Genomic DNA, 22,156 nt, shown 5'->3' with positions numbered 1-22,156 from the left:
TAATACGCGGCTAGGGTCCCAATAGTCTACATTTTATTTTTTAATAAGGGTTCATCCAGTTTTCACTTACTGAAGTCTTACAGAAGATGTTCTGTGTTACTTGAGTTTAAACGCACCACAGAGTGTGTTTACTTTTTTCTTTTGGAAAAGTATTCCGGAAACGAAACCCTGAGTAATCGGAAGTGATTATTTGTGAACCAGAAGCTTGATGTCACCAAGGCCTGGGCGGATTGGCTTCCGAGTGCAAGAGTTGTGTGTGGAGAAGTTAGCCCAGTGAGATCTAGACGAAGAACCTGTAAAGTGAGGCCCCCTGCAATAGGAAGAGTAAGAGTCTGAGAGGTAAGTCCAAAAACGGACTTGTGTAACTAAGAGGGCGTTTTGGAACGGGATGGCGGTCTGAGTTGAAGTTTGGTGTTCAATCGCTTTGTAAGGAAAGGTTGCCTGTTGTTCCAGGAAGGCTTGTTCAGACAGGCACGGAACTTGGGATTCGACTTCTGGGGACCGCAGAGGTTGACAGGCTTGTCGCTTCCATCCTGCCGCCTTCATACCTGTTACCCACTCCAGACCCATCCTTCACCCCCTTCCTTTGGTGTTTGCCTGCCGACATTGGCTGTGCTCGTACATTTCGCTGCGCTCGTACATTTCGCTGCGCATCTTCCGAGGGCTCACTGCTCTTTCGAAGGGTCTTTGGAGACCTGTTTTCAGAACAATAGGAGGAGGGTTTGTGACTTTTGAGGAAGGTAGTCGTGGGAGACGCTATGCCAAGTTATATCGAGTACCCGAATGATCATTTTTATGGTGAAACCAGTTGTCATCCAGTGTCCAGTTCATCATACTCATAATCACTGCATTAGTATCACCTTCCTTCTCACGTTCTCCACTGAATCTTAGTCTATACTGTAAGGCCATGCATACACTTCTGAAAGCATATGCTATGCCATTTTAATTTTATTACCAAGAAGTGCAAATTATCATGAATTTTTTGTCGCTTGTTAAACATCTGAACAGAAGCTTCTCTCTGATATATATAGTGAACAAAATAGTGTCAGTAATGTCTACTGAGAACATAATTACTTTTAAATTCCTGGTGTCATATCAGTGATACAAAAGCCCCTACAGTAACTATAGTACTCTTTCTGAGCTAAATTTAAGGACACACATGGGATAATTTAGAATATACTGGTGGTAATTTAGAGTATACACTGAAACAGAAATTTGAAAATAAACCACCCCTAATTTTTTTGAGACATTTGGGAACCATAACAATATCACCTTGTGAAAAGGGGCTATAAGGGGCACCTCCTCAATGCAGCCTTATTAAATGCAGGAGAATATCACAGTGTATAAATTACGGGGACTTAGTGAATGTGTTTATGTGGTATTGTTTTAATTCTTTCATTTTATACATTTTTAGGTTTTTTAGTAGAAGTCTTGGGGTACATTTTTATTGGTGAAAAAAATGACTACTCTTGAAAGTTTAGAAACCAAAGGTAAGTGTTCTTCTTTTGCTGATAATTGTTTTTAAAACATGAAATTTATGATGATAGGACAAAGGACTGTTTGAGCCAGGTAACCAAACCCCATAGAGCCCTTGGGAATCATTTGTATTTCATATCTCTTCATGTTTGTTTTTTAATGCAGTGTTTACATTTCAGTACTACAGATATACAGGTGAATAGTAACATTATTTGGTTGTATTTATTAGATGACTGCTACTGTTAAACAGTAGTGTAAAAGCAAATTTTTATAGCTATGTTCTCTGTCCACTAGAAGATTAAGATTTAAATAATAAAAATGTACAGTTTTAAAGATTTGGGTAGATGGACAAACAACTATCAGGTATAAAAGACCTTTTTCTTATTGCATTGGTTTGTTAGGGCTGCTGTAACAAAGTATCATAAACTGGTGGCTTAAACAACAGAAATTTATTGTCTCATGGTTTTAGAGTCTAGTAGTCCAAGATCAAGGTGTTGGCAGAGCCATGCTCCCTCTGCAGGCACTAGGGAAGGATCTGTTCGAGGCCTCTCGCCTAGTTTCTGGTGGTTTGCTGGCAATTTTTAGTATTCCTTGGCTTGTAGACACATCACAGCAATCTCTGCCTTTTTGTTCACATGGCATTCTCCCTGTGCATGTATGTCTCTGTGTCCAAATTTCTCCTTTTTATAAGGACATTAATCATATTGGATTAGGGTGCACACTACTCCAGTATGATCTCGTCTTAACTAATTACATCTGCAATGATTTTATTTCCAAATGAGGTCACATTCTGAGGTATGGGTGGGACACAATTCAACTCAGAACATTTGCTAACTACAGTAGTTACTTTTTAGTCCTGCCTTGCTTGTCCTTTGTATAACATTTCATACTATTGATCATGCCCACTTCTTGAAATACTTTCTTTCCTTGATTTCCATGACTTTACTCTTATTTTCCATCTACTCTATGGCCCTTCACTGTCCAATGCAGTAGCCACATGTGGCTATTTGAGCTTAAATTAGTATTTTTAAAAATTAAAAATCCAGGGCTTCCCTGGTGGCGCAGTGGTTGAGTCTGCCTGCCTACGCAGGGGACACGGGTTCGTGCCCGGGTCTGGGAGGATCCCACATGCGGCGGAGCGCCTGGGCCCGTGAACCATGGCTGCTGAGCGTGCGCAGACTGCGCGTCCGGAGCCTGTGCTCCGCGACGGGAGAGGCCACAACAGTGAGAGGCCCGCGTACCGAAAAAAAAAAAATTAAAAATCCAGTTTCTCAGTCACATTAGCCACATTGAAGTGCTCAATAGCCACATGTGGCTGGTGGGTATTGTATTAGAAAGTGCAGATATAGAACATTTCTATAATTGTAGAAAGTTCTGTTGGACACCACTGCTCCAGTTATAGTTTCATTTTAATTCTCCTCTTCTTCTGGTTTATCTTTTAAATATTAATGTTTTTCAGCCCTCCTTCTCTTCTACTCTCACAGCTTTAGTAATTATAAGGATGGCTTCCAAATCTATCTATAGCTCAGATCTCTTTCCTTGTGATTCAGACCCTTGTAGCTTACTGTCTACTGATTATCTTCACTTAGACATAGATAACAGTCTTAGCATGTCCCAAAGTGAGCTCCTCTTGATTCAGGTTATTCTTGGGTAGAGTGAGTTGTGGAGGTTGGAGCTGTCAGTGAGAGATGGGAAACTATTTTCTAGAAGCCAGTTTTGCAGCAAGCAGATCTCCAAAAGCAAACTCTTTAAAGGGGGTTTAAATGTGTTTAGACAGCAAAGATCATACCAATAAATATTAATTGAATTTAATTCAGCTGAGTGCAAGAGCATTTCAGGTCACCAGAGGCTTTTTATATTATTAGAATAAGCAAACCAGAAACTGAAATGAAAGTAATAAGCTGGGGATTAATGGGAAATAAGAGCAATTAAATCATAACTACTATGAAAGCAGTTAGCATGGTACTTGGCAAAAAGCGAAAAACTAAATACATTATCATTAGTAATTAGAAGTTAGTTATTGCAAGGCCTCTGTGAAATTATTTATTTGTTGTTACTTGTTTGTACTGAGGATTAGAGTTATAAAGCACTTTCACATACATTACTTCATTTGATCTTAATTTTACAGTGAGGTAGATAATTCAGCTGTTAGTCTTAATCCTTCGTTTAATATCATTTTAGCTGTTAGTGAAGAACAGTTACTTGTATCACATGGCCTGAGAAAAGGTGCACTTATATGGTTGACATTTGTCAGTTGCCTGCATTTCCTGTAACTGCCTCAGAAAAGAAGCAAGATTGGCTTATAGGGACAGAACTTCTCAGCAGACATTTGAGCAATGCTGTCATCATGAGAGGGATGTGTCCTTGCTGCTAAGGTTTTTTGAAAGGGAAACATGCAATAAATAGGAACAATTAGAAAATTAGAATTTGAATCCAAAACTTTTTGGGGAAGCAAGGTTGAAATTAAAAGTAAAGGGATTAAAGTCAGACAGTTTAGTGAAAATAGACCAAATAGGAAGGTCTGAGATGTTCAAATATTTATAATTCCATAAAATAATCTAACTTTTAACTCTTAAGTCTGTGGAACAATAGTTATTAGGTGAAAAAGGATTCCATGGACAGATAAATTAGAGAAATGCTGGATTAAGGGAGAGATTATACTGCAGGACCCTTCAGAGCCTTTAATATACTAATGTACACTGTGCAGCTCCAAAGAGATATATGTGGTATGCAGCACTGCCCACACTTATTTGACCGGGAAGCTCTTTTATTTGCGGGACCTGTGATAAAAGGAACGTTTGGATTCCACATCAGTAAACGTGGGCCTGACTCTTAAGTCCACTGCCTATAGCATATTTTTCTAATTTAGTGGTAAGTAAACTTCATTGGGTGATACTGGTGACATATAAAATAATATTGATTTAAAATTACCAAGTGATGATCCCTAATTTTACTGTTTTATAACTGAATCTGCATACGATCTGAAAAGTTTGTCAGATTATGAGTTAGTAATTAATGATTTCGTGTAGAGGAAAAAAATTAAGCAGTTTTTAAATGAGTTAGTTATTGGATGTTAAAAGGAAATCTTCTAGGTGGTGTGTTAATGTTAACATTGATGAACTTCCATAAGCACTTACTCACCTCTCTGCACCAAGCACCATTTCATTAAGCTGATGATACCAAGATTAGGAGGCAGTCCCCGCCCTGAGGAGATCTCAACAGTTTAGGAAAGAAACAAATTATTCTGAAACACTCTTCTATTTGCATTATTCTGAAAGCAATGTAGGATGGGGGGGGAGGTAAGGTTACGTGGTTTGCCCAAGGTCACACAATGTGTGGCAGTGGAGACTGAGGTTTTTGACTCAGAGTCTAGTCTAGTTTTATTATACCATCCTGCTGACTCTGAGTATCTGTCTCCATAGATTTACAGTTTTATCAAAAAAGGAGAAATGTTGGTTTCATTACAGACTATAAAATAATGTTCTTTTTGCTTCAGTATTCTAGAGCAAGGGTTGGCAAATTATGGCTCTTGGGCCTGCTGAGAATATTTGCAGGCAGTCTGATAATAGGGAACACGAGCTTTGAATCCCACTTAAGCCAGGTGTTATCGCAAGTAAAAAAGAACTCTATTCTTTTCATTATTAAACCTATATTACCCGAAAAAAACTTCACTCAATAATTATAATTTGAATTTCATCTTTAAAATTTTGTTTTTTCTCTTCATATATAAATGCCTATATATCAGTAGTATCCTTAATTTTGCCTCATGGTCCACAAAGCCTAAAATGTTATCTGACCCTTTATGGGAAAAGTTTGCCAACCCCTACTGAACAGTATTATTTGTTCTCTTGCTACATTTCACCAATTTGGGGGAAAGGCAGTGAGAATGAGCCATAAACCTTAGATATGTTTTAATTCTTTGATAAGTGATCACAGGTGGAAGTTAATGTTGATGAGTAATTGAAGAATTGTTTTGTTGTGTCCCTTCAAAGAATGGGAAGGGATTGATGTTTTGCTTTACTTAAACATTACTCATAATTACAGAGCTGGTACCATAGATCACTGTCATCCCACTTGACTGAAGGTAATTGCTCATGAATGTGCCCTGGATTGGGCCTAGTGCATATGTAATAAAGGTTTCTCTGTGGGTCACAGAAAAAATAGAATTATGAAAGTAAGTTACTGGGCGAGAAAATGTAAAGCCCTGACTCCCCCTTGCCTCCTTGCCCGTGCACAGTAGCTAGAAGCACACTTGTTACAAAGAGGGAGCTGCCCTGTGAGATATGGTACAGCTTTGGGACTCACAAGTGCTTGAGTAAGTAGAACAGTTTAAATAAAGGAAGAGTAAATTGAGTTTGAACCAAATTGATTGAATTTCTTGATTGGAATTTTATGACAATTTTGTTTGAAAAGAGATTTCTGTTCAATACTCATTGTTTCTTTGCCTTTTAAATTTAGCATTAACCATTTTGTGATTTGCTCTTGAATCTCCATTACCTAAAATTCCAACTCAAAAATGTTACGACTTGCCTAGAAATCATATTTAATCTTAACAGATGTCACACCTGCTTCTTATTTCTTCAGCTTCAGTGGGCCTGAATGGCATAGCTCTAGTGTATCTTTTTGTTGTGTTTTTTTATTGTGAATCTGTAGTTAATTCATGACTCTACATTACTTCTTAAATGCCAGGATGTCTTAGTGACAAAATTAAATTTGCACAAGATAGAGTTAGACAAACTTGAAACCATATTTTAAAAGCATGGGAATAGGCCTTTATTTTTAAAACAGTTCAGTGGGAATTCTCCTTCTCCATGCTGATGTGCTACAGCGTGAACTAAGTACCAAACCCTTTATTTCACTTTTGGAAGTATTCCTTTGTTCATCTTTTTGAAAGTAGAGTCAGTCCTAAAGCTCAGGGTATGTCTTAGTTAACATTTAATATAGAAATGACAAAATATTTTATTTTAATATAAAACGTTTTGTTAAATAGAACACCTTAATTATACCTCAGATGTCTTTCTACCTGTGTAACATAACTCAGGATTCCCAGTACATTACTACATACTTAGGAAAAAGTCCCCAAAAATCTGATAAATGAAAAAATAGTCCTAAAGTCTGACGATATAACTTTGTAAAACTTTAGCATAAGAGAATAAAAGGCACAATTATATTTTATGATATTAAGCTTTTTCTCCCCTTAATCAAGATCCAAAGTTATTAGATTTTTTTAAAGAATAATAATAAAAGCAATAGGAGGTAACATTTAATGAGCGCTTACTGTGCCATTCTAAACACTTTAGAATGTTTTCTTATTTACTTTTAAGCATTGCATTAGCTCATGGATATGGAGCATGCAAAAAATAAAACTAAATAAAGACATAAGTAATAGATCTACTGATATGTCAGTAGAGTTATTTTGTGAGGCAGTTTGACAATGCAGATCTTCACCTGGCACATTAATTCTATTCTTGGGAATTTATTCAAAAGAAATAATTCAGAATTTGAAAAAAAAAAACCTGTAGGCATAAAATAATTCACTAAAGCATTTTTATAATAAAAAATTGGAGTCTAAACATCCAGCAATAAAATAGTAATTAATTAAATAGTGCTATATTAACTTGAAGGAATAATATAGTCATAAAATGAAAATATGAAGACTAGCAAAACAGAAAAATATATTAAGCTTATAAAGTTAATTATGAGTATAAGTATATAAAAATATTGAAGAAATTTGAAGTAATGAAGTTATTTTAGAATGATTAGAATATACGTAATTTTTTCTTCTTAATATCTTTTAATAATGTAATGTTTTAAAAAATAGTAATAGAAACCAGAAGATATGTGACTGTGTATGATGATAATCTGTTCTACTCTGTAGTTTCTGTATCTATATAACTAAGTTTGGAAGAAGAAGAAAAATAAGCTTATTAAAAAGTAGAAACCTGGGAGGGATGGATTGCGAGTTTGGGATTAGCAGATGCAGACTATTATATATCAAATGGATAAACAACAAGGACCTACTGTATAGCACAGGGAACTATATTCAATATCCTGTAATAAACCATAATGGAAAAATATATGAAAAAGAATGTATACATACATATAGCTGAATCACTTTGCTGTACACGAGAAATTAACACAACATTGTAAATGTATATTCAAATCATATGAATATATGATTTGGCTAGATAGTAATGAATTCACCAAAGACTGATCAATAGTCCATGATTGTTCAATTAACATTTTTGTAGAAATCAAATTTCTGTAGAAATATGTTTCTACCACTTATTGCACACTTATTATATATTACCCAGTAACACATGTTATCTTTTTACATGTATGTCCTGTCTCCTCAAGTTTAGATAGTAAGTTTCTTAAGCATAGAGGTCCCCACTACCTCATACAATGTCTGGCCAATATTAGGCACCAAGCAGCATGTTTGTTGCCTGTAAAACTCAAAAGTTTATCACCATTGTTATATGTGCTTATCCTTTTCCCCTCCTCTTGCTTCCATTTATTTATTGTTTATCAGATAGAGAGTTCTGGGTACAAGGCACTTTACTAAGAATATAGTGGTAAATGAGTGACACGTAGTCCCTACCCTCATGGAACTTATATCCCAGTGGAAGGCACAAATAGTATATAACTAATTACACTGAAAAAAATGTTTACCATTTTGATAAATGGTAAACAGAGAAAGGCAGGGTCTTTGCTCTAGAGGCGTGTAAACAAAGAACCTAGCCTAATCATGGAAGATTAGAGAAAGGCTTCCCTTTGGAAAGGTTGAACTGAGATTTGAAGGATGAGTAGGGGAGGAGAAGTTAGGAAGAAGATTCCAAGAAGATTCCAAGAAGAAATGTCTGCAGAGGAAGAGGAAGGCATTTGCTCCTATTGAGACACTAAAAGAAAGCAAGTAACACTGGAACTTAGGATCTGAGGGAGTGAATGGCATAAATTGAGACCCAGGAGATAGGCAGGGGGCCAGATCACCAAGGGCCGTATAGGCCATGGTAAGGATCTTGGTCTTTATTCTGAGAGTGACAGGAAGCCATTCAAGGGTTTGATGCAGATCAGATCTGCATTTTTTTAAGTTCACTATAACTGTTATATAAATTCTGTGGGCTTTTGCAACCTGACAAATAGGGCTATTAGCAGAGGCAGTAAGTTCAAGGTTGATGAGGCAATAGTTTTGTTTGTGGAAGGCCTCCCAGACCAATTAACAGCTTAGCTCTGGAGTCATATTCGGACTCAAATCCCAGTTTGACACTGATGATTTGGACAAGCTATTTAACCTTTCACAGCCTCTGTTTCTATCTACAAAATGGGTACTATTGTGCTTACCCCATGAAACTTGTAAAAATTAAATGATATTGATGCATCTGAAGGACTTAGAACTATGTCCTTGGCACGTAGTAAATTGAATAAAAGCTAATTATTACCATTCCTAGGTTTTGGCCTCCATTTTCTCAGATGTATGCTGGACTTGTAAAATGGCAAGGAATCTAACTTGTAGCTCATAGGGATGTTACTGAATATACTAATTCAAGAACTCCATGTAGGTTAGGTATCATCTCAGCCATTTCCTCAAGGTTGCAACATTTCCCATTCTAGCAGATCCTCCATTCTTTCTAAGCTCTAAACCACTTATTTTCTTGAATCAATTAGTGAAATTAGCCCTTTCTTGGAGAAAGATGACTCAGTGAAACTCCTTACACTGCTTAATTTGAGGTAAGGTAAAATAGGAGAAAAGAAACAAAATTTTTGTTGTTTGACTGGCGCAATGGTAGTATAGTGGTGAGCATAGCTGCCTTCCAAAGGTTATCTAAACTAAGGACGGCTAGCCAGGTTTGGCTTACATGAGGGGAGATTTTTTTTTTTTTTGGGGGCTGCATTGGGTCTTCATTGCTGCACGCGGGCTTACTCTAGTTGTGGTGAGCAGGCTTCTCATTACGGTGGATTCTCTTGTTGCGGAGCACGGGCTCTAGGCATGTGGGCTTCAGTAGTTGTGGCATGTGGGCTCAGTAGTTGTGGCTCACGGGCTTAGTTGCTCTGCAGCATGTGGGATCTTCCCGGACCTGAGCTCAAACCCATATCCCCTGCATTGGCAGGCAGATTCTTAACCACTGCGCCACCAGGGAAGTCCCAGATGGGAGATTATTTTAATTGAGCAAATTAGTAAATGTGTGCAGCAATGTATTAAGTGTTACAGAGGAAAGGAATGGGAGCTACCATTTATTGAATGTCTGCAATTCTGTGCAAGACACTTTTGACACTTAAAGGGGCAGTGTGTGCAGTGGTTAAGGCCTCAGTCTTTGGGACCAGGCTGCCCAGAATTGCATTCTGCATCTTCTACTTACTAACTGTGTGATATGACTTTGGGCAAGTTCTTGAACCTCTTTGTGTCTTATTTTCTTCATCTATAAAATAGAGCTAATTATATTTACCTCAAAGGGTTACTGTAAGGATAAATGAGTTATGTGTAAAGTATTTAGAATAGTGTTTGGCACATGGTAAATCTTTTATAAATGTTTATTTGTTACTTAACCATTTTCTCATTTAAGACATAAGGTAACCCTAGATGTATTGTTAAATTCTTTTCATGGAGGCTGAAACTGAAGCTCAGATAATTGCAGGATTTTGTCCAGGATTGTACAGGTAGCAGTGGTGGAAATGGGACTCAAAACCAGATCTGGCTGATCCCAGAGTTCATGTCATTTCTATAATACCATGCTCCTTCCACTTGTTTAGGGCATGATGCCTGGCCGTAGTGTGCTTATCAGACTTATTGGGAAAGTGAGATTTAGCATATAACAAAACCCATAAATGATAATTATGGTTCATGATTAAGATTCAAACTGAATGTTTGAGATGGTAAGTAGCATAGGCATTCAGAGAGTAGACTAGAACAGTTGGGAAAATTTAACGCAGAGTAGAGTTTAAGCTGACTTCTTAAAGGGATAAGTGAGAATCACAGTAAGTGTCGAAAGAAGCCATTTAAGAGAATAAGAAATAGCAGAAACAAAGGTCTAGGAGAGAGAGTATTAAGGAATCTGGTTGGATAACTTGTGAAGCATTCTTTGCTAAGAGTTCACAAAAACAGGTCAATCTATTTTGAGGTAGACACTTTCAAATACGTATATACATAGCTTATTTTATTTTTATATTTAATATTATTGAGTGTCTACAACGTGCCAGGCATTTGATCTTATTACATTGTTTCGTACCACAACCCTGTAGCATAGTTGTTACTATCTCCATTTTGCAGATTAGGAAATAGAGATTCATGGAGGGTTACATTATTTACTTAGGATTATACTAGGAAGTAGAAGTTGAAGCCAAATACCTTGATTCCAAATCTCTTGCAGTTTCTACCAAGAGAGAAACCATTTACTTAAGGAAAGTTTGAACCTGTAAGACTTTGTTCATCTTTTGTTGACACATGATTGTTTTGAAAATTTTTACTCTAAATGTTTTCCCTTTTTTTCAGTACCAGGAATTCTGAATGCAGGGTAAAGCATGTCTTAGCATTTTCCTGGCATTTCTTTTCAGTAAGTAGTTTATGTTTCGTTTTCCCTTCTATAGTCATCCTTACTTCATCCCCAATTCGAGGAGCGGGAGATGGAATGGAAACTGAGGAACCACCTAAATCTATTGAAGTTACTCCTGGAATCCAACCTATAAAGCATCACGTCCTTCCAAGTCCACGAAAGAAAGCAGTTCCGTCAGAGAGCCCAGGCGTTCTTCAGCTAGGGAAGATTCTCGCTGAAAAAGCAGTGGAAGTCGAAGCTGTAAGAATATTAGTTCCCAGAGCCGCTATAACCCATGATATCCCCAACAAAAATGCAAAGGTTAAGTCTCTGGGACATCACAAAGGAGAATTCCTTGGCCAGCCAGAGGGAGTTGAAGAACCCAGAAAGGAACTATCCGAGGTAAAGAATATATTGGAAAAGCTCAAGAACTCTGAAAGGAGGTTACTACAGGATAAAGAAGGTCTTTCAAACCAGCTCAGAGTACAGTCCGAGGTAAGAACAGCCTTAATAGGTTTAATGAGTACCTCTCTTTATACCTGGGCCTTCTGAGCCTGCATGTTAGAAAACAATACTTCCTCTTGCAATGTCATTATAACTTGTCATTTATCTAAAAAACTTCCTCTTAAATTTCTCATTCTCTTTAGTGCCTCTAATAGAAGTAGTTTATGTTGGGAACTTATCCTCTAAACATGGTTGAAGTATGAGGTACTTTGGACAATGTGAGGTACTTTGGACAAGACCACCTACAAGTTGTAAAGGAGGTTACAGTTATGAACTTGCAAACCAGAGATTGACTAAGTAAGACTAGCTAATAAACCTTGCTTTAAGAATCCATAAATTCCAAGTATTTTTTTCTATGTATAGATAATACTTAGAATAAAGAGAATGGTGGTATAAGTATCAGTGTCTTCATTGTAAATGGAAAATTATCTATAGTGCTTGATTCACTTTCTTTAATCTTTACATCTTAGTAATGGCCTTACCAGCCCCAGTTTGCCTCTCTGTTAGATTATACATCTTTTTGCTAGATGTTAGTCTTTGTGACACCATGGTTAGTGGTTGTCATTCAAATATGTTTCTAATATATTTAATAATATATTTTTAAATAACTGATTTCAAATTATAAAACTAGTACATATTTATTTGTAAACATTTTAGAAAATACAGAAAAAATAATGAAAATAGTGCTACCTATATTATACCATCTGGCTATAAATGCATAATTATACATACTGAGTATATTTTTGCCTTGTAACTCACTTTTTTTAGTTGTCTTTTAGTTGTTAATACAGGATATTCTATTAAAATATCATTATTAATAGCAACAGTGTTCTTCAATGACTGCACCATATACCAATACCTTTTATTGGACATTTATGTTTTAATTTTTTGCATTTTTGATAACAATGTGAAGAACATGCTTATAGACATGTGAATTGCTTTTTTGCTTAAATTCTTAAAAATAAAAATCCTAAGGCACAAAGAAATCAATTTTTAAATGTTGGAAAAGATTTATAAAACACTCGGTCATATCTTTTAGCAAAATTTATTGGTTCACTTTTCTAATTTTTTGCCTTTAAGTGTTGACTGGAGGCAGTTTGTAATTTTTATGATAATGATTTGTACTCTTATAATAAGAGGCTCAGATTATAACCACATGGACTATAGATTAATAGAGATATAGACATGGTTATATACATTATGAAACTTAAATATTTAATATCACTTTTTGATACACACTTTTAGTAATGGAGGTCCAAACTACATGAAACAGTTTCTCTTTTGTTCATTTTGCTACATTAAAGTCACTGGCATCACTTTGAGCTTGTTGTATTGGTCATGATTTCCTCCAGGTCAATCGTGAGTTAAAAAAGCTGCTGGTGGCTTCTGTTGGGGATGATCTTCAATATCACTTTGAACGTCTAGCCCGTGAGAAAAATCAGCTTATTTTAGAAAACGAAGCCCTAGGTCGAAACACAGCTCAGCTTTCCGAACAGTTAGAACGGATGTCCATACAGTGTGATGTGTGGCGAAGTAAATTCCTTGCAAGCAGGTATTTTCTATTTTAAAGAGTATTTCATTTCCTAGCTTTTGCTCTATCAGACTTTTGACCCCTAATGCAAGAAAATAGATTGTAGTGTGAAAATTTCTGATTCAAATTGTCAGAGTACCTCGTGTATTATTTAAGATGTGGACTCTTCCTCCTCTGGATGGTCATACAGTCTCCGTAAATGGAAAAGTGGTATCAAAAGGCACCTCCCTCATTCCAGAATTCTGAGTTACTCTTCTATAGTAGAAATCACTCCTACTACAATGTTTAAGATCAAAACAAAACTGTAAACTCAGTCAATTAATAAATATGTAAATTTTTTAAAAGACTATTTTTCCCCACCTTCTATCTGGAGAACTCAAATATCATTGCCACTCCGTACATCATATTTTGTCTCTCGTGCTCTGTTCTTATAGCTCATTTTACTACATAATAGAGCTTCCCAACCTTTTTCTCACCATGCACAAACAGAAAATGATAACATCTGTATGACATACTGTATAGCCTACTGGATGAGGCTACTCTCCAGTAGAGGTGAGAACCCCAGGCCCCTAGAACCACCAGGCCCATGGTAGTTGGGAAGCTCTCTTATATATTATGATTGTCTATTTATCCCCTCCTTCCAACTTTGAGTTACTGGAGAAAGGATCTGGGTGTTATCCATCTAACACACATCTATTTCTAATTGTACTATTATAGGATCTATTTGGAGAAATGAATTTACTGTTTATTGACTATTTACTGTTTATTGACTTAGAATGAATATTAATTAATTCTCATTGAACAGCTTAAGAAGCAAATCATGCATATATTTTACAGATTACTGTAATAACTTTTTTTTAACATTCTGATCGATGCTGATAGTAACACGTTAAGGGCAATAATAATTAAACCAAAGTTTATTGATATTTTAGTTGATTTAATCTTTTAATGTCAGAATTGTTTTCATTTTAAGGAATTCAGTGGTTACTATGGTCTGAGACTTTAGTTTTAAGATTTTCAGCTGAATAAAAATACTTTAAAATTTTGCTTCATTTCCATCAATAGAGAATTGGTTAAATACATTTTGATACATCCAATCAGAAGAAAACATTAAGCTGTTTTTTTTTTAAAAAAGGGAATGAGTTAGCTCTATGTGTGCTAATATGAAAAAAAATCACCAAGATAAATTATTAGGTGAAAAAAAGCAAACTATAGAAAAGTTTGTATTAAATAATCCCTTTTTTGTAAATAATATGAATATAGTTATTTTTACACATAATTTTTTGTTGATATACAAATTATTTTTTTCTAGAAAAATATGTTGGTTACTTTATTGATCACTGACTATAAAAGAAGGATGGGGATGCTGGTCTGGAAGAAGGACTTAGTTTTGCTTTTTTATAAATCTTTCTATATTTAATATTTTTCTAAGGACAAAAAAGTAATTGATGGCAGAAAAATAACTCATTTTTTTCTCTTAAATTTTCCATATTTAAAAAACATTTAAATAATGTTATTTTTTTCCAAAACTTGATTAATCTAGAATAAGACTAAAGTACAAGTTCCAAAGTCACTATATAGGAAAGTTAAAAAACTGTTTCCTTTGTCATTTTGTAAACAGATATTTTAATTGAGTCCCTTTAATAAGTTCTAAGCTCATAAAGATTTTAAATGTTTTTTAGTGAAGATTTAAAAACTGAGAAGTAATTTGACAATATTAAATCTTTTTTGTAAGTTTTTAAAAATGACAGTCACAAAGGTAGTATATTAACTTCTTAACACTGTCAGAGAATTTATATGTAAGACTTTAATCTTTTCCAGGGTTATGGCAGATGAGTTAACCAACTCCAGAGCGGTTTTACAGCGTCAAAACCGTGATGCACAGAGTGCTATACAAGATCTCCTGAGTGAACGGGAACAGTTTCGTCAGGAAATGATAACTACACAGAAGTATGGCACTTGTTTACATTCTGAACTCTTCTCCTTTCTCCTGCAATTTTTGTTATTGAGATAGTTCTTTAGTATTTCTACATTTAATAACTTATTGAGCATATATGTTTTAAAACAGATGCCCAGGGGAGGGAGAAAGACTGAAAAAACAGAAGACATGCTTCTTTTATTCTTAATTGGGGAGAGAATTAGTTATATCTATAATAGAAGAAATCTCTGGATTTAAAAGTAATTTTTGGTTATAGTTATAGCAGTTTTGTATGGTTTTTGGTAGAAGCCAAAAAGCATACCAGTCTTTCCTTTGGAAGGAGATCTTTTTTTTTTTTTTTTTTTTTTGCGGTACGCGGGCCTGTCACTGTTGTGGCCCCTCCCGTTGCGGAGCACAGGCTCTGGACGCGCAGGCTCAGCGGCCATGGCTCACAGGCCTAGCCACTCCATGGCATGTGGGATCCTCCCGGACCAGGGCACGAACCCGTGTCCCCTGCATCGGCAGGCAGACTCTCAACCACTGCGCCACCAGGGAAGCCCGGAAGGAGATCTTTTTGAGGATTGTTCTACAGTATTAGAGCTTACTTTCATGTCTATATGCACCAGAACTGTCAAAATTGATAGTCTTCCTTAAATGTACTTTATACTTTTATGTAGTTGATTTCTTACAAATCAAATAAGTAAAGGTCAAGAGAAAATCATAGGGGAAATTAGAAGAATGAAAACACAATATATCAAAATATCAGATTTTGTGGGAGGCAACTAAAGCAGTGTTTAGAGGGAAATTTATAATTTTAAATGCTTATTGTAGAAACGAAAAAAGGTCTCGTCAATAATCTAAGCTTCCTTAAGAAACACAAAGAGCAAATTAAGCAGAAGGAAGAAAAGGATGAGAGCAGAAATAAATGAAATAGAAAGCCAAACACTGGTTCTTTGAAAAGATAAGTTTACAAAACCTCTAGGCAGTATAATCAGGAAAAAAATAGATACAAGTGACTAGTATCAGGGATGAGGAGAGGGGTACACTACAGATTCTGTAGACATAGGAAAGATAATAAGGGGATGTTATGAACAACACTATGCTAATCAATTCAACAACTTAAATGGACGATCTCTTTAAAAGACCCAAACCACCAGAGTACCCAAGAACAGATAACCTGAATAGCCCTAACCTATTAAAGCAATTTACTTTGTAGTCAAAAACTTTCTAGTAAAGGAAACCCCAGGCCTATATGGATCCATTGGTGAATACTAACAAATATCTAAGGAGGAAATAAAACCAAATTTACACAAACTTTTCTAGAAAATAGAGAAGGGAACAACTTCCAACTCATTTTATGAGGCCAGCATCATCTTGACACCAAAACCAGACAGAGGCACTACAAGAAAACTACAGGCCAATATCTCTAATGAATACAGATGCAAAAATCCTTAACAGAATTTTAGTGATTCAAATCCAACAGTATATAAAAATGTTTATAGATTGTGGCCAAGTAGGTTTTATCCCAAGCATTATAAGTTAGTTTATCATTTAGAAATCAACCAATGTAACTCACACAAAAAATTATCATATACATATACCATATGAATATCTCAATAAATGCACAAATCTGTAGTTGTATAATACTGTATGAGTACACTATTATTACCTGTACTAAAATATGAGAACTAAAAAATGTACTGTTTGTTGAATGATTTCCAGATAACCATAAAATCAATAAGTGCTTTCTGTAATCTGACTTATTTTACCAGACTTCCTGATTTATTGAACTCTGAGAGAAAGATAGAGGAGAAAGATACTATATGATTTCAGAAATATGTTTCTCATTTATTCATCATTCTTGATTTTTAGATTTTATCCTCTTATTAATATTGAGTGCTCATGTGTGTTCTTTGCAGGTTGTTGGAGGAGCTCTTGGTCTCCTTGCAGTGGGGAAGAGAGCAAACTTACTACCCTAACGCGCAACCTCACAGCACAGCAGAACTAGCATTAACAAATCACAAGTTGGCAAAAGCAGTAAATTCTCATCTTCTGGGAAATGTTGGCACTAATGGTCAAAAAAAGTTTCCATCAACAGTTGAATTCTGCAGCACCCCAGCAGAAAAAATGGCTGAAACGGTAAAATACTTCTCTTTCATGATCTGTGGAACCTCTAAGACTGTCCTCGTATTGAAAGGTGACATGTTGTAATGGAAAGTGCTTGGCATTGGGAGTTAGGAAATATGGGATCAAAATTTGATTGTCATACTAATGAGCTAGGGATCTTGTAGAAAATTATTTCCTCCTCTGAGCTTTAATTTTCTCAAACACTTGAGAAAAAAATGTAGTTGTTTTTAAAGATGACCTATTTTTTAGCTACTGAATCATTGATAATCCTTTTCTTGAGCTCATTTTGATATGAAAACCACTGTGTAGAACTTTTAATTTAGTAATCAAGAGTAGATAATTGATTACTTCTGGTCTAAGATGTTATTTGTTTTTTCCCCATATAGATGGGAATGTGCCAGACTCCACAGAAGCAATTAGTGTAGACCTGGTACCTTCAGTCCTGTGTGAATTGAGGGCTCATGCAGGTGACCTGTCAAATACTGTGGTCTCACAGTTCTACAACCATCCAGGTTCACCCTCATCCCAGTCATAGGCCTTGTCATTACCAGAACTTTTCCACTTTTAAAATCTTCAACATCTCTCCATGAACTGTGATCTCAACAGTTTTGGGGAGTCCATAAAATAATACATATAAAGCCTGTAGCAGTTTCCAGTATAGGTACAGTAATTTCTCAATAAATAGTAGCTATCATTTTTATTATTATATCCTTCATCCCTCTAATCCTGTTGCCTTTACAAGTCCTGTCAGTTCCTTCTAATTTATCCCCTCTCCCAAGTTCAAACACCTGATCTCCAGGCTAAACTTTAGTAATAGCCTCCTCACCAATATCCCCACCTTGCTTTTTACCTGCCTCCATGCCATCCTCTACTGTCAGTGAGTTATTTCAAAAATGCCAATCCCATCATTCTTGGTACTGCTGTTCAGAGGGCTCCCAGTCTCCCTCATTACTGAATCTGAATTATTTCATATTGTAGAGAAGGCCTTTCATTAATCATTATTCCAGTTCCCCTTCTCTAGTATCACTTTCCAGGTGTGTCCACCCTCTGCACTTCACATCCCAGCAGTGTTAACCACTTGCATTCCACAGATAGGCCACTGTATCTCATGCCTCTGTACATACTTTCCCTCTGCCTAGACTGCCCTCCCAACATCTCTCTTCTTGCCCAACCACTATATTGCCTTTAAGAATCAGCCTTCCCTGAATCCCACAGGCAAACCTAGATGTTCCTTCCTCCAGGCTTCCATTTTGTACACATATATATATATATATATATATATATATATATCTAGTATAGCTCTTTATCATGTTAAATCTCTCTCCCAAACTGTGAGTTCCTTAAGGAGCTTATGTCTTACATTTCCTCAAGGTCTGGCATAATCCTTTGTACAACAGTAGGTGTTCAGCTATTTACTGAATCAGTCCCTGAAACTAAACTCATCAGCTTTATCCAAAATCGTTTCTCTTTTTCTATTCTTTTGTTGGGAAATGGTGTTGCTGCCTACCTGGTTGCTGCCAGTAGCATTTGGTATAATTAACTACTCCTGATATCTTGAAACACTCTCTTCCCTTGGCTTACGTAACCCTACACCCTCCTACTTCACGATACAATGGTGGGTAGCCTCAAGGCTTGGTTTACATCCCCTTCTCCCAATCCTTTATCCACCTTGTCTCATTGAACAAAACTGACAGTCCTACTTCCTTAGTGTCTCTTGGACCTTTTAGCCACATTGCTTCAAGGTCAGCATTTCTTAGCTAGATTATTGCTGTAAACTCCCTTTCTCTGTTCTTCCCATGTCTGCTTTAGTGCCCACTCCTTCCCTCATCCACCCGCTGTGTATAGAGTGATCTCTCTGAAAGGCACCCTGCTTAAAATCCTTCCCTATCACTTTCAGGCTAAAATCTAGAAACCTTGTATCTATACTGGTATCTTGGTCTCCTTTAATTGTATTCCTTTGGCATTTTGTTCCTCCCTCTAAAGGCACATAATGTAATAACATATATAGAGAGTTGGGGTACTGTTATAATTTTCCCTTCTAAATTTATAAGCAGCTTTAAGATAAGCCCTTTATCTCTGTTTGTCCAGTAGCATCTAACCAAGTTCCGTAAAAAATAGAAGGATATCAAAAACTAAATCGAAAAAGCAGTAATCCAGTAGAAAAACAGAGGTACTAAAATAGAATGGTAGCTGTTAAATGATGCCAGGACATTTTTAAATTAGCTATAGCTCTTTGGGTACATTGGTAACTTAGAAGGAAAAAAACCTGCTGGACAATATGAGAGCTAGGGAAACAGACATCTCAAGCCATTTCTGAAAGCTGTTTTTGAATAAGCCTTACATAGAAGGATAGAAAGCTCTTTCTGCTACTGCTTTTCCCAATTCCTTTCCAATTCCAGTACCTGCCTCCTTTGCCCAATAACCCATGTTCATCATATGATGATGGTTGGAAGAATATGAAAATGAGAAACAGGAGCTATGAGCCAGCCATGTTATCCTTGCCCTTAATTGGAGAATTTTTTTCAACCCAAGAGTTCCTCCTGTTGTGGGTCTCAGTAAAGGAAACAGAATAGGAAGAATCAGAGCAGAAGAAGAATTAAGAGAGTATGGTGTCCATGAATCCAAGAAACAAAAGCATGATCGTTAGCATCAAATATTGCATATAAATTAGAAAAAGAGAAATGAAAACCATTGATTTTACAAGTAAATGATCAAAAACTTTGAAATAACATTTCAGTAGAAGAATGAAGGCAGAATCCCAGTTCCAGGCAGTTCAGTGAAGGACTGAGGGAGAAAGGTAGTGCATACTTTTTGGTTAAAGATAAAAATCAACATCACTTATAGTAAAATTGATATAACCTAATTTTCTTTTATGTTTTCATATATTTTCATCAATATGCATAAGAGTAATTTCATTATTTTTTAAAATAGGTAACCTAGGTAATATAATAACTTGACATCATTGTCAAATTTAGAGCTTTTTGAGAAAAGGCATAAGTTCTCTAATCAAATTCATCATTCAGATGTTATTTTTTATGGCAGTTTCATACTAATGAAATAGCACTTTTATATATTAATAAAACCAAGGGCTTTTACAGTCCTTACTGCATACATCTGACATCACCTCTTATTTTCCTTAGGTTCTACGCATTTTGGATCCAGTAACCTGTACAGAGAGCTCAGCTGATAATCCGTTTTCTGAGTCTTCACCAACCACCTTACTTGCTACAAAGAAAAATATTGGACGATTTCATCCCTATACAAGATATGAAAATATAACTTTCAATTGCTGCAGTAACTGCCAGGGAGAACTTACTGCCCTTTAACAGTCAGTATGTTGGAGGCACACTACAGAGTCATTATAATTTGGCAGCTGGGGTTCTTTTAATGCTAGAAGTATTATCACTTTCTATTTAAATAATATATATCCCCAAAGATGTTTCATGTACTGGACTCTGGATTACCCTTTCTTAATAAATATCTCAGGGTAAGAAAAAAGTGAAACTGTGTAGATATATTTGAAATAGACAATACAGGCATTACAGGATGGTTTTCCTAAAGGACTAAAAGAACGATTCTGTACCTTCTTTTAGGCTCTAATTTATTAATCTTGCTATATATTTTACATAAGCAAATTAATTTCTGTACTCTAAAGCAAGGATTGGCAGACTACAGCCTTGGGTCATATGCAGCCATACCCATTCATTTACTGTTGTCTGTAGTTGGTTTCATGTGCTACAACAGCAGAATTGAGTAGCTACAACAGGGTTTGTATGACTAGCAAAGCCTAAAATATTTACCATCTGGTCCTTTACAGAAAAAGTTTTCTGACCTCCACTCTAAAGTAAAAGTAGCTGGCAGGGGTCGGGGAGGGAGTGGGGTAGGAGTCCTTTCCCTTTTTGGTGATTTTTAGGGGCTACAAAAGAGTCTTATGGAAACACTGTGGGTGAAGGGACTACTTTAAAAATAAATGCTATATGTTAGGAAACTTTTAAATATTTTACAGCCACATTAACAAATGCTTGAGCAAAACATGTTCTCATTTTGGTTTTGTGCAGGGGATTCCATATTTTGAATGGATGCAATTTGATATACAGAAGAAACATTCTAACTATTGAGCTCATTTTGGCAATTGCAGCACAACAGGAGTATCCAATTTGATACTTATGAAATATGGCAGAGAAAGTAGGATCTTTGGGCTTCCCTGGTGGTGCAGTGGTTGAGAGTCCACCTGCTGATGCAGGGGACACGGGTTTGTACCCCGGTCCGGGAGGATCCCACATGCCACGGAGCGGCTGGGCCTGTGAGCCATGGCCGCTGAGCCTGCACGTCCGGAGCCTGTGCTCTGCAATGGGAGAGGCCGCAGCAGTGAGAGGCCCGTGTACCGCCAAAAAAAAAAAACAAAAAAAACGGATCTTTCTAGAACATTGTTCAAACTCAAAAATGGCAATTCATCAATTTTTATGTCATATATATTATTATTTACTTATGACCGGCTATCATCAAACATCCTTTTATATACCTTTAAAAATGTCCACAAAATGTTTACACCAAATTACCCTAACTGGTTGCAGAAGTGCCTATCAGTAAAGAAATCCTCAAAAGACAAATATGATCAAATAACAACATGTTTTAATGTCAACTTAATGGTTTTGTTTTGTTTTGGTCTGATTCATCTGAGTTATAGTTTCAAGTGGCAATAAATTTCTCTGCCTTCTTTAGTGTGAATATTTATTTATCTTTCCCCCAGAATGATGTGCTTCAATTCAAGTCTTCATCTAGCTTATACTATTTACAACTGATTCTTCAGCCTTTCCTTTAGGTTTACTTAGTATAAAACATAGGATAGGGAGGGTGGGAGGGAGGGAGACACAAGAGGGAAGAGATATGGGAACATATGTATATGTATAACTGATTCACTTTGTTATAAAGCAGAAACTAACACACCATTGTAAAGCAATTATACTCTAATAAAGATTTTTAAAAAAAAAAAACATAGAGGAAAAGCTGCATGACAGTGGATTTGGCAATGATTTCTTGACTATGACACCAGAAGCACAGGCAACAAAAGAA

At 36.1% G+C, this 22,156-nt stretch overlaps 1 protein-coding gene across 1 annotated transcript; it reads left to right on the top strand.

Annotated features, from left to right (window-relative positions):
• Positions 1-51: 51 nt before the first annotated feature.
• Positions 52-21,800, top strand: BLZF1 (basic leucine zipper nuclear factor 1). Its single transcript, XM_012532993.3, has 7 exons — positions 52-339; positions 1,415-1,490; positions 11,059-11,498; positions 12,860-13,059; positions 14,860-14,988; positions 16,876-17,095; positions 20,224-21,800. Exons 2-7 carry the CDS (start codon positions 1,460-1,462, stop codon positions 20,407-20,409), a joined length of 1,206 nt encoding a protein of 401 aa, XP_012388447.1. The 5' UTR covers positions 52-339; positions 1,415-1,459; the 3' UTR covers positions 20,410-21,800.
• The last annotated feature ends 356 nt before the right edge of the window (positions 21,801-22,156 follow it).

The sequence above is a fragment of the Orcinus orca genome, chromosome 1 (assembly GCF_937001465.1).
Source record: "Orcinus orca chromosome 1, mOrcOrc1.1, whole genome shotgun sequence".
NCBI lineage: Eukaryota > Metazoa > Chordata > Mammalia > Artiodactyla > Delphinidae > Orcinus > Orcinus orca.
Note: the sequence above shows the minus strand (reverse complement) of the source record. Positions and strands in the feature narration are given on the sequence as shown.